The sequence below is a fragment of the Erithacus rubecula genome (assembly GCF_903797595.1).
Source record: "Erithacus rubecula genome assembly, chromosome: 20".
Classification (NCBI taxonomy): domain Eukaryota; kingdom Metazoa; phylum Chordata; class Aves; order Passeriformes; family Muscicapidae; genus Erithacus; species Erithacus rubecula.
Window position 1 is genome coordinate 5,030,674 of NC_136672.1, and position 13,371 is coordinate 5,044,044.

Genomic DNA, 13,371 nt, shown 5'->3' on the forward strand with positions numbered 1-13,371 from the left:
TGGAAGCCCCTCTTGCCCACTCTAAGTCCTTCTGGAAATAGTCAAAAATTTGTTATCACCTAAATAGAAAAGAGGAGAAACACAGACTCTTTGCAAATGGCCCTTTGATCTGTATTAAAAACAGCTCTCAAAGTTCATCAAGAGTTAGAATTAGTGGGGCACGGGTGAGGGGCAGTTTAGATACGGGATGTAAAATATTAAAAAGTGCTCTGCAACTAATTTCTGTTTTCATGTGTGCATGTGCGTGTGTGTGCACGTCCCTAGGCGCGCACAGCCACGCCCATCCACACACATATATACATATATATATATACACATACATATATATGTACGTATGTATAAAGTTAAAAAGTTCTATAGGATATGATCTGGAGGAGTGTCCTCGGGAGGTCACGACTGCAGAGAGTGGGGCCTGCTGGGGTGGCAGATGGGGCACTCGCCCTCTTCGGCGCACGACTCGCACAGCACCGCGTGTTGGCACGGCAGCACCACCCGGTTCTCCTGCTGACACTTAAGGCATTTCACTGACTGCATCTGAAATACTGCCTGCAAGAGAGGGGCACAGCACAGCATCACACACACAGCAAAGGGGGACTGCCTTGGGGAAGGGCAGGGAGGAATAGCAGCTGTCTGCCCTGCTGTCTTAGGTTGCAATACAGGATGTGACCAAAAGTTTGTATTCTATCGCCAGGTGGGGTGGTGATCCTTATCTCCATGGGAGATATTCTCTGCTAATGGGCCATCTGTTAGAAACCAGCTGGGCAATCATCTTTATCTTTTCCACAGCCCATTCTCCCTCCAGGAGATATCTCCTGTTAATGGGCCACTGAGTCCCATCTGCATGACTGATAAAATTACATCATCACATTGGGAGATGCTCCAGCCAAGCCTTTCCTACCTAGATAAAAACTGAGATTTGGAACACCAAAGCAGCCTTTTTCCACTGGATTCCAGAGGAAAACCAGACCTCTCCACATCATCCCTGGACCTTCAGAAAAAAAACTGCACCTTCTCCAGGAGCACTGCTCCAGCTGAACCACATCTGCCACTGCAGGAGGATGCAGCCACCATTGAATGGGACTGCTGCCACCACCCTGACTGACTGACGGGTGTCAGCTTGGATTCTGACTCTGGCAGTGTTTTGGGATTGTTCTTTGTAATACTGTATTTCTATTTTAATTTTCCTAGTAAAGAACTGTTATCCCTATTTCCTATATCTTTGCCTGAAAGCCCCTTAATTTCAAAATTATAATAATTTGGAGGGAGGGGGTTTACATTTTCCATTTCAAAGAGAGGCTCCTGCCTTTCTTACAAGACACCTGTCCTCCAAACCAGGACACCTGAAGCAAAAGTAAAGAAAGCACAGTGTGATGCCTTTCAGGACCTTTAGGATCAACAGAGCAGCTTTGATTGATGTAAACTCTGTACTTTAGGCACAAAGAACATGGAGAATCAACTAGAGCTCACTTTGATTACATCTATGATAGGCTTCTGACTTCTGAGTCTATTAAAGAAAAGGGGAAAAGCTGTGATCTGTGGGAGCAGAGAGGACAGAGCCCTGTCCTGCCAGGCCCTGGCACTCACCTTGTCCACTTTCTCCAGGTTTGCCCGCAGCTGCTTCTGCAGGGTGTAGAGTGATGAGAGCGAGAGCGTCTCCAGGTCAGAGAAGGAGCGCAGGAACTGCGGGTCCTGGCCCGTGTGGATCCTCTCCAGCTCCTCCTGCAGCTTCTTCACTTGCAGCTCCAAGGCTTCCCTCTGCTCCCGGGCCAGCTCACATTCCATGTTAGCTGTGTTGGCGCGATCATTTGCTTCCTCTGCCTCCTTTTTCCAAGCATCACAAGCCTGCAGGTTCCAACAAAGAGGGTAAAAGAAGTGGTCTGAAGATTTGGTCTGTCTCCAAAGAGAAACTCAGGCAAAACTCTCAATTTCCATGCACTCCTCACACCAACCTGCCCTGTTCCCAAATTCTGAAACACATTTGGAGCCTGACTTCAAGGCACTGCCCATTCCACATATCCCAGCTGCCTGGGCTGTGGTTCTACTCATCTGGCTCACAGTGTTCAGGGGATGAACTTTGCATACTGACAAATTATCATGGATCAAAGCTCTGACAGACTGTATAACACTTCAGGGCATCTGTTGTGACACCTGGCCCAGCATCTCAACACACCAGGCCCAGTGACTTGGTGATTTCCAAAGTAAAGGAAAGAATGCTGAGAACCTGTAAAACCTACAGCAGTCCATCACCTCCATGTGCAGAGCGAGCCTGTTGAAAGGCTGACACCCAATGCTCCTTTACACTCCCTAATCCCAGGATTTGCCCAAGTACCTGCTTGGCTTGTTTCCAAGACTCTTCCCACTGCTTTATTGTGCCGTTGGCTTCATCCAGCTCTTGCCGTAGCCGTGCCATCTCCGCAGCACCTGGACCTGACAGAAATGCAGGTGAGGTACTGGGCGAAAAACTCCCCGAAGCAAAGTGCTCCCATATGCTGCTGTTCATCCCATTTAAACCTGTTTCACAGGGAAATAGAGAGGGTTATGTCACAGGTGCTGGCAATTTCCCCATTTCCTCCCTAACCCTGTGAAATCCAGGATTCAAAAATGTGTCAATAGGATAAAAAGTTTATCTTAAGAATCGGTTTCACCCCCGTGCCCCCAGAGTCCATCACAGAGGGACTTTATAGGGAAATTTCACACCATTAGGCCTCATCTTTAGGGATGCAGGGAAGAACCATGACAGTGAGTGGAGGCAACTCTTGAATCAGGCTGTTTTTAGAAGCTTCACTTTTACAGCAGAGCTGACTGTCAGCTTGGATCCCCTTTCTTTCAGGAGAACTCCTGACCTGCTTCTACCTTCCCACTTTTTAGTGCAGCACAGCCAGAGTTGGTTCACAGACCCCAGGTGGTGCTTCCTCCCACCCTATACCCTGAGAAATTTCTGTTTTTGTCTCCTCAGCATGGGGCTTAGAAAAGGAGTGTCACTTCCAAACAGTGACACAAAAATGCTCCAAGTCATTACTGTTTCCATACACAAGGAACAGAACTGGAAAATCCTGTTTATAAACAAATAGAGACAATAGTTTCTGTATCTGCTTCATCCTCTGCAGAGTTCTAGCACTGAGCATCATCAAAGAAAACTAATTAGCCATTTCCCTATTTTAGCTTGTTCAAATAAACTCTCCTTTCAGGAAAAAATTCAAGGCTTAGGAGACAAAGGAGTAGAGTATCAGTTGTAGACAAAACTGGCTATTTTTCCAGAGTCCAATGTTTGCACTCTTCCAATAACTTTCACTTAAAAGAGATACCCACACTTTGCATTCAGGGGAAAACTAGTAGGAAAAGGTAATATTGAAACAGTGTGGGCTCTTACCCACACAGTTTGCTCCAGTTTGATGTGGGAGTCATTTTCATGCAGTGGTGCTCACCACTGGCTGGGAACATTCCTAAATTGAGCTGCAATTGATAATTCTGATCTCACAGCAGCTAAACTGTGCCTGCAAGTGAACCCTGGAGTCAACAGCCTCTCACTGAGGTCTATCCCAGCACCACTGACTTCCCAGCCAAGACACAAACAGTTACAAAATATACAGCTGAAAAACAGTAATTTGTCTTCACCAAAGGCTTAGGCACATTAACTGGTTCAGCAGAGCAGCAAGGGATCTTTGCTGGCTCAGGCCACTTACCACAGATCCATTTCAGCTGCTCTGAAGGATGCCCAGTTGAAAGCAAGAAGTTTTAATGGAATCCCAACTCACATTTCGTTTTTTAAACCTCAGTTTTCTTGAATGGGAATCCAGCATAAAGCAGGATAGTGGTAAGCCACAAATTCTGCCACAGTTCTGACCAAGCTGATCTTGTAATTTGTTTTAACTCCCTCTTGTCATCTCATTTCACATTGGAAGTATCAAGCCCCTTTGGGCAGGAAAGCCTTTTTTGCACATTTTGCACCTAGCACAGTGGAAACCAGCCCAGAACTAGGTATTTTTAACTGAATTTCAATACAAATAAGTGATAACTACACACTTGACATGCTATGAACATTCACTAAGTTAAATGGAACACGACTGACAATTGCTAAGAAACTATTTAAATATCTTCTCCAAACCCCAGTGAAGGATTTGTTGTGTTTATGGAAAAAAATAAATCTTATAAATAATTTATTTAGATGCATTTGTGAATTTCCTGCAATTTTTGGCTTTTTATTTGTGTAAATACAGAGTCGAGATAAACATAACTCATTTCTTCTAAAACAGCAATTTTTCCTTTCCTTAAAAAACTGGGATGAACAGCCAACCTAAACCTAATTAGAAGTAGAAATGGCCTCTGATGTCTTTCATTACAGTAATTGTAAAAGCTGTTGAAACTAAACAAGCAGCAATAGCAAGCATGGAAGCATGGGCTTGGGCTGTGCAAACAAGGGATGCAGTTACACATAAGTGCATGCAAAAATAGCTTACACAAGCATGTAATCATTTTATTAGGTTAAGCTGAATATTAAAGTGTATCTCAGATTTTAAGAGGCATTTATGTCCAGCATCAATAGAGAGAATTAATATTTACTGTTACAAACAGAAATGAGCAGAACTGATGTCCCTGTAGCCTGGAGGCCAAACAGTTTTATTTCTCAAGGTAATATTGTGTCTGGATAATAGATTTGTCTGCTAAATTCCCTGTTCTTCCTCATACTCCTGAAGCTCCAAAGTAATTTCTCTTCCATCACTCCCTCATACAGGAGAAAGACCCTCAAGGAGGGGAAGGAGCAAAGGGGTCAAAACTGGAACACTGACTATTTGGAAAGTCCAGACTGCAGAGCTGGTGCAGTGTCAAAAAGAAGAAAAAGTTCCAGTGGCCCAGGCCTGCTCAAGAGCTCCCAGAAGCCAATCTGACCCACAAGCAATACAGTGCAAGCTGCAATCCCTACCTAAACTAAGCCAAGATGAGGACCCAGCTCTGGGTTTTACATGAAGTCTCAGCAAAGCACCTCTGGCTGGAAAAGGCAGAGCTCTTGACCCTGCAAGGCATCATCAGAGCAAGGCAATTAACCTATCTGCCCCTTTTTCCAGCCTAGAAACAAGGGAAGTAGAGGGAATTGCCTCCTTGTTCATGAGGTATTAGCTGACTTTTGGTAAAACAGCTTCTAGTCCCATTGCTGTTCTCATGGGAAGACGAGATACATGGCAGCAGTGAAATACACATTGAAATTAAAGCCAACTGAAAAGAAAATACTTACATGGCACAGACAGGCATGTACATGGGACACACACACTGTGCATTTACCTAATGATCCATGAGAAGCTGATGTCCCCAGGAATGTGTTTTCTGACTGGCTTAAGTGTCCCTGGGGCTGATGGAGGAAATGCGATGAGAGGCTGACCGGTGGAGAAGGAGAGGCGGAGTGAAAGGAGGCAGAGCTTCCAAGGGACCCGGGGATATTTACAGGAGCAGAACTCTGCAGCAAACTCCCACCTGGACAAAGAACACACAGAGAGGATGGCAATGTATGACCATGAGGTGTGGGCACAGGCAGGAGTTCAGAGCAGGAGGTGTCAGGCTCCCTTTCTTCTCCCTGAGCCCCTCGGGGTTCCCTCCACTTCTCCTGAGGTTTCATTCCCCTCTCAGCCTTTAAGAGGAGCACTGAAGCTGCCATCCCATCACCCACACAATTCAATGGATTATTCTCTCAGTGGCCAAAGGAACAAAATGTTTTCTGAGCAGAGCTCAGTCCCTGTCAGTCTGGAGAAGATAAACTTGGTATCTGGTGAAATACATCATCATGAAAAATTCACCTCTAAAATGTGCCTCTGCCTTTAATAGTTCCAAACAACCTGTAGTAAGAAGACCACCTGGGTGAGCTCATGATCTCAGCCACTAAAAACCAGTGACTAGCTGTAATTACACATACCTGAGTGCCTGGATCTGTCAGTGATAAAAAACCCCAAATAAACAAAAGCCTAACCACAAAACACATCAACTTCCCTTACACCAGAGGTTGTTCTGCCTGCCACTCACACACTGAGGGAGATCTCAGCCCTGCTCTCTCCTCATCTATGTCCCTCCTAGAAGGTCACAGGTAACACCCAGGTGTGATGTGAAGAGAGGGAGGAGAGATCCCTAAGGCACTGCAGGTGGGGAGCAGCAGCAGGGCTGGCAGCAGACAGGGACAATAAACCTCCAACAGGCTCTAATCTTTGGCAGGGAAGTGAAGTGATATTCTTTCCACAGGTCCCTTCCTACCTCAATACAGCTCCAGGCAGTGCAGTTCCCTTGGAAACCTTCAGACAACCAGAGTTAGCTCCTGTTCTAACACCTGCTTTACACAGCAAGGATAGCCAGAAACTGCAACCATTTCAAAAAACGTTTCATTTTTCCCTGGACACCCATCAGAGACAGGCAGAAGAGGCCTTAGCCCACCTCCATGTATCAAAATGAGACAGACATTACAGGAACCAAATCAGCAGACCGTGATGACACTCTGACAGATGGATGGCATTACCAGGTCAGTGAGCTTCCTGTTACAGCTAGGGAGAGTTTTCTGCTTAAGATGCAAATTGTTATACTTTGGCCTGATTTGAAATGCATCAGATGCTTCTAGAGTCAACTTACACACTCCAAAAAACAAAAAAACAAAAAAAAACAAAAAAAAAAAAGAAAAAAGAAAAAAGGAAAAAGGAAAAAGAAAAAAGAAAAAAGGAGGAAAAAAAAAAGGAAAAAAAATCAGGCAAGTCCCATTCAGTCTCAAGAAACATCCCCAAGACACCTGAGCCCAATGGCAACAACTCAGCTCTGCTAGTCAGTAAGGGCAAGCTCTCACTTCAGAGATGCTCAGGGGGTGCCAGAGTTTGTTGTAATTGCTGTTTTAACCAATGTAACTTGGGGACTGGTTTTAGAACTTGGTTGGGCTGGCTCCACTGAGGTGACTGGGCAACACTGCTTGGCAGAAGATAAAGAAAGCTCTGTTGCTTTCATGTACCTATCATGATGCCACTCGTGTGGGGCACTGTGCTGCTGTCAAATGTCTTCTCCAGGGCAGCCACTCCGAATTCATTCAGGTCCAGGTCATCCAAGGCAGACTCTGCCAGACACAGAGGTACCAATTATGTTATAAAGGACCAACAACTTCAAGAGATAGGATGGCCCAAAGAGCCTACATGCAGAGGAGCCTGTGCTTGCTACCTCTCAGGACCCTACTCTCCATCCTGCTCTCTGATGGTTTGGCAGAAGTGTCATGGGCAGCTTTTCAGTCCAGGTTCTTTAACCTGACTTGTTTCTTTTTGTCTTAAAGTACTCCCAAATGGTAATATGAAAACAAAAATCTGATGAATTAACAGCAGATCCCATAAGTCTTCCCCAAACTGCTCCTTTAAGTCTGTCCCTTACATACAGGAACACTGGCTTATGGCATGTCTGGGTCTGGTTTGTGCTTTGTCCCTGCTTTCCTGAAAAGACACTTGGAAAAGAAATACCAGGAGAAGGGAACACTTGAAAAACATCTCTGAGGTTCAGATATTGGGTAAAATAAAGCTTATTAATGCCTGAAACTGTTATATCTATTTGAACATGCCTCATCACTAATGATGATCAATATAATTCCATCCCACACATGCCCACTCATTTCTATTATTATTTTTAACAAATTAGTGAGATCACCTCAGAAACATTACATTTAATTAAAAAAAGGAAAAAAAAAAAAGAAAAAAAAGGAAGAAGAAAAACAGGTGACCAAAAAGCCTGTGCCTATCTAAGAGTGACTCTACTTTCTGGACTCTCCTGTTTTCTTTTCTCTTACAGCCTACACTCTACAAAGGGCAAAGTCCTTACAATCTACCTGGTGGTAGCTCTGGTATAAAATTGTCATTTAGTACTGAGGGGTTGTAACTGTGGAAAATGCCCCTGTGATTTCCTGCCTAGTCCAAAACCTCTTTGTCACTTTGACAAAGCTAAAACTAAGGCCCTTTTACACTATGTGACATTCTGAGTGGCCTTCAGTTGGTCCCGTGGGTGAATTTCATCCAAAATGACCTGCAGGAAACATCAGATGTGTCACAGTCACAGAACAAGCTTCAGGAATCTGCCAGCACTGACAGACACAGAAAACTGCAGGTCACTGGAACACCCAGGTTATTCCAAGTCTCATACCTTGATCCATGGCTGAGGAAGCCCTATTTTCATAAGTGCAAAAGGCAAAGTTACCTATGACAGACTCAACGGTGTCACTGGTTGGGTAGAAGGGAAGGGCATTGGCATTCATGCCTGGAATGCTGCTGGTGCCGGCGGGGCTTGGGGGGGTTGCAGCCAGACTGGAGGTGATACTAGAGGAGATGCTGGATGTCAGTGGGCTCCCCACTGGGAGAATGCCCAGGATGTCCTGAAACAAGAGTGTGAAAAGCAAAAGAGGTAGGAAATAAACCATGTTGATAGAAGAACCCCTTCAGAAACGTGCAGGAAGGAGCCAAGTGCCAGCAGCAAACCTGTTTCCAACCTGACAGATGGCTACTGCTACCACTGGGCTGGGGGTGGGGAGAGATTAACAGCTTTTCTTTAATTTCTGTCGACTGTTCTCCATTCCATGACCCCTATCCCCCTCCCCAGTATTCTGAACATCTTTCAGACTGCCCCAGAATTAACTCCTGTGACCCACAGGTTGCATGCAATCACAGCCATGGGCCACACAATCACTCACTCAGCCTTAGTTCAGCACACGACTTAGAACCTGATATTAAATTCCCTTTGCCAAATCCTTGAACTTGGATGACTCCAGAGGTCCATTCCAGCTCAATTTTCTGTAATTTGAAGACTCTCTCCTGCACAGTCCAGCCCTATGAATCTACCCTGAATTCACTCAGGTCCAACTGCCCACAAATAACACCTCCAGCAAATCATCCCATCTTCATAAAGTAATCCCCCCAGCTGAGCATCCCTAATGGTGTCTGGACTGTTATTTACTCCCTGCAGAGCTGTCTGGATCCACAGATTTCTGTGGTGCTGGAAGCCCTGAGCTGGGTTCAGAGCCCTGCCAGCAGTTCCATACCTGTTTGGGCTGTAACAAAGGTTGCTCCTGGCTCCTGTGTTCCAGGGAGTGGGACTTCATCTTTGCTTGCTGCAGTAAAGAAAGAAAACAAAAGATAAGGAGAGGGATTATTTAGCAAAATTAAAAATGCCTGGCTGCTGGCTTTAGAGAGACCATGGGACACACAGACCACTCTTTTTTTAGGCTGCTCAAGGCACTGGTGAATCTGGAGAGAGGAAAAGCACAGCAAGCTGAAAACATTCCAAAGAATTTGCTTTCTGTATACCAAAACATCAACCCTAGAGTAATGCAGAGACTTGTCACAGTGACATTTGCCTTTAATGCTGCTGTAAGACCCCTGCTAGCACAAAGCACATCCTAAGAGCCAAGATCAAAACCAAATTATTTTGCCTTGCTATAACTAACTCATCAGCACTACCAGCATCTAAAACCCAGAAAGGGCCAGAAATGGTGGGAGGCACACTTTGCATTGTTCAATTATGCAAATATTTTTCAGTTTGGGGAAAATAAAAGTATGGTAGATTATGTTTTGCCTCAAAGTTTTTCAGCTCCCAGCTAGGATTGCAAAGTAAAACACAGTGATAACCAACCAACTTTCAAAGCAACATCATCAAACTAACTTTATTTTAAAATCCTCCCCTCATCTATTAACATAAGAGCTCAAAGGTAGAAAACATGAGGCTGTTTGGAATTGCAAAGCTGCATGAATGCCAACACACATTTAGAATCCCACTATCCAGGCTAAAAATTCAGCTTAAGGTCCTTCCAGCATTATATCCTTAATGGATATCAACTGTCTTGCCTTGCAACATCAGTCAGTTCTGCTGGGATGCAGCTGGGAAGAGCCTCAGGAGCCTGTCAGTGTGTAACACTCTGTCTGCAGGCTTTGCTCCCTTCCTCCTGTGCTGTGACAGGGCACAGGGAGATCAATCCCACCCCGGGGTCACAAGAGGCAGCAAAAAGGTGCTGGGAGCCAGTCCTGCTTTTCACTCACTCTCCAACCCCCCTTAGTGTGAAATGCAGACATATTCCAGCCATAAAGCAAGTTTGATTTTTATTCCAAATCCAGGCAGGCACCATCTCTGCAGGAAAATGAGGCATGATGTGCAACAGCAGCACACGAGGCACCACCCTGAGCTGAAATGACACCCACTGACTTTTTGGCCTGAACAGCCTCATGACAAAGATAAAGGAATGCTGGAGAGGGGTGATGTAACCAGACAGGAAAAAGAGCAGCAGAAGAATTCCTCCCTTGGTTTGACTTCATCAAATCATTTTGTCTGCTCAGCCCATGGGCAGACAGAGAGGTCAAAGCCTGGCAGACAGCTGGGAGACCTGAACATGTTCACAACACAGGAGCCACGATGGGCTCCCTCTGTGTGGGAGAGCCCTGCTCTGTGAGTGCCTGATAATGCTCCTGCTGCATTATCCTTCACAGCCCTGCCCCATCTGACACTCATCTGCACACAAAATGTGCCATCTCAGACGTCAGCAGCTCAGGGGAGGGCACACACAGCCGTGTCCCCACTGAGAGCTTCCTGCCAGCCTGGGCAGCTGGCTCTGCTGCACTTCACTCTTACTCAAAACACTTTTTTTTTTTCTTGAAGGAGGAGAAAAGTGAATATATTTCCAAGTTAGTTCCCACTGCCTGGAATTCACAGAGCACAAGGGAAAAATAGAACAAACAAAATGTCACCACTAAACTAGTCTCCTTTAGCTCTGAATAACATCAGAAAGGGCACACATTGAGACAAACATTCAAAGGACAGGCTGAAATTCTCCAGCTCTCTCTGCTGCAGTCAGGGAAGAGAACAAGGGACATAAATTATGAGTGAAATTAAATGTTTTCTGACCAGCATGGAACAAACCTACTGTGTTGTGTGTCAAGACTTGGGAACACCTCCTGGTCATGGCATTCAAGTCCTTCCAGTGCAGCCAGCATTTTTCCAGCTTGCTAAATCTTTTGGGAAAAGTATTTTTAGCTTTAACTGCTGGCTCAGCCTTACCATAAACTTGAGACAGAAGGTGCACTTTTCATTCTAATAAGTTAGAAACTATTTGTACCAATTCTGCAGGGGAAAAATGACAAGGCCATTGCAAAACTGAGCCAGAGTGTCTCCTCTGACATTTTCATCCAGGAGCTGACAAAGTTAAATGCCTCATTATTGGTCTAATTTACAGGTTATTTGAGAATCTCTGGTGCCCACTGCAGCCAAAGGGAATTACAGTAGAATTTAAAAAGTAAGTAATTATAGATTACAGTAAAATTAAATCAGGACACTTATGAGACACCTAATTTTGTCTGTAGAAGCCTAGCATAAGGCAACTGTGATTACTTCTGTCTATATCTTAGTAGCTATTTATTCCTATTTAACACAGGTTTTGCTTAATTAAAGCCACATAATTAAGCAGTTCTGTGAATAATGTAACTTCATAGCACAGATCTGACTTCAGATACAAATGCTCATCATCTGGCCCTCCTTTTAGAAGTCCTATTCGTGCTCCATCCCCTTTCTCCTTGGCTTAGGCTTGCTGCCCATTTTCTCCAATGCAGGGCCTCCTTGGCACCCTGCCTCTGCTGGCAGCAGACAGGGCTTCTCTCAGTCCTTCAGCTCTGGGTTCACTCCTCCTTTGCAGCAGAGGCCACAGAGAATGAGGACATGTTTTTCCTTTTGTTTCTAAACAACTGTTACAAGCTGCTGTGCCTGCAAGAAGTGCCAGGATCACAGCATGCTCTGCTCTTTACCCCCAAAGACGTGTTGCATCAATTTGCAGTTTCCTAAGGCACATCCCCCTTAAGGCAGACAAAGGGAGCATTGATAAGAGAGCACACATGCATATAGCTTAATCTGGATTTGTCACTGCATCATTTTAATTAGACTAAACAGTGCTCAAGACTGGCCCTACTGCAAAGCTGGGCCATATTTTCCCAAAGCCATAAAAATAAATAAAACCCATGGAGTCTGCTTCTAAATTCAACTGCTTTATGCAAGACCTTGTCTGGACAGGATATTTCCACAGTTTTCTCACAGCAGTACAGGCTCATTAAGACTGACTTCTTTAATGTCACAGACCAAAGTTAAAACATAGTCAGGCTGAAAGCAACACTTTTTGTCCTCTGTTCTCAGGCAACACAGACCTGTATTCTTATCCCTTTTTTTATACTCCTGTCCAAAAGAACTTGTAGGAGATACTTTTGCAGGCACCTCCTCCTACAAGTAGCTATTCCCCTCCCCCTAAATCAAGATAAAATTACAAACCCAGTGAGAAATTAAAACTGAAATAAAAACCCAAGCTCTGGGTTGGGCTCAGGTAGGAAGGGTGCAGAGAAACTATAAATTGTACCATCAAGAAAAGAAATTCACAGCAAGAAGCTGACAGTGGAAAAGCTCATGTGCAAAAGAGCTGGAAGAGACTGTTCCAGGCCCAGGGAGCAGCATGAATAAAGCATGACACCAGGAAGAAGACTGAGGAAGCAGCAAGGCAAGACTGGGATACCCAAAAGGGATAAGAGGGAATGTCATTAAGAAATGTGGGTTGGGTAATATTCAGAGGGTTCTTCAAGTGAGAATGAGGAATTCTAATTTAATACAGAAGCCACAGGAGAGAGTCAGGGATCAGAATGATACAGCCACAGAAGCAAGAGACAACCAACATGGCATCTTTAATACACCAGAGGAATGGTGAACAGAGGACAAACCAAGTCATGGAGATCAAGGTAAGAGTTTGGAGTGGGAAGACAGAAGGAAGGATGAGCTTCCATGAGACAATGCAGCAAAAGACAGAGCAACTCTTGGCAAGGACCTAAACATGGAAAAAGAAAGAGCAAGAAGTGATGTGGGAAGCTACCCAGGGTCAACACAAGACAGAAGTTGAGAGGGGTTAGGAAAACAAGCAGCAGCTTGACTTCTACAAACTGGGTGTGTGATGGCAGCAAGGGAGACAAGACCAGATGTGAGATGAAAGAGGCTGGAAGGGAGGCTGAAAGCAAGAGCAGAGACCCAGAAACTGCTGATATGAGAACAGTGCTTTCCCACTTTTGTTCCATCAGAAACAAAACCCCATTCAAGCTAAACTGGGCAATTTCTCATTCTTTCTCATCCCCCCAACTCTTCCAGCCAATATTCCCACTAACCTGGCATTTGAAACTCTTCAAATACTCGGCCCCCACCTGATCTTCTCGCTCAAACCCCGGGGCCTTCTTGTAGCTGCCAGCTGCTGTGACTGAGTCTGGAGGAAAACCAATGCTCTCCAAGCTGTGGGGCTTCCCAATGGCACCAGGAGGAGACCCACATATATTAGATGGGCTTCCAAGACTGCTGTTCCTACAAAGAATCTAACAG

General features: G+C 45.0%; 1 protein-coding gene across 6 annotated transcripts in view; it reads right to left on the reverse strand.

Moving 5' to 3' along the window:
• Positions 1-89: 89 nt before the first annotated feature.
• The window catches only part of UNK (unk zinc finger), a 41,193-nt gene continuing 27,911 nt past the window's right edge, over positions 90-13,371 (reverse strand). For 2 of the 6 annotated variants that reach the window (XM_079323410.1, XM_079323412.1), the window contains 8 exons: positions 13,164-13,364; positions 9,029-9,097; positions 8,191-8,365; positions 6,971-7,072; positions 5,278-5,466; positions 2,330-2,511; positions 1,585-1,842; positions 90-546 (listed from right to left, as the gene is read on the reverse strand). In XM_079323410.1, the coding sequence (XP_079179536.1) occupies positions 391-546; positions 1,585-1,842; positions 2,330-2,511; positions 5,278-5,466; positions 6,971-7,072; positions 8,191-8,365; positions 9,029-9,097; positions 13,164-13,364 (1,332 nt within the window). In that variant the 3' untranslated portion in view covers positions 90-390. The remainder of the gene's footprint in view (positions 547-1,584; positions 1,843-2,329; positions 2,512-5,277; positions 5,467-6,970; positions 7,073-8,190; positions 8,366-9,028; positions 9,098-13,163; positions 13,365-13,371) is intronic. The other 4 variants (XM_079323411.1, XM_079323413.1, XM_079323414.1 and 1 more) reach the window with 4 other exon arrangements.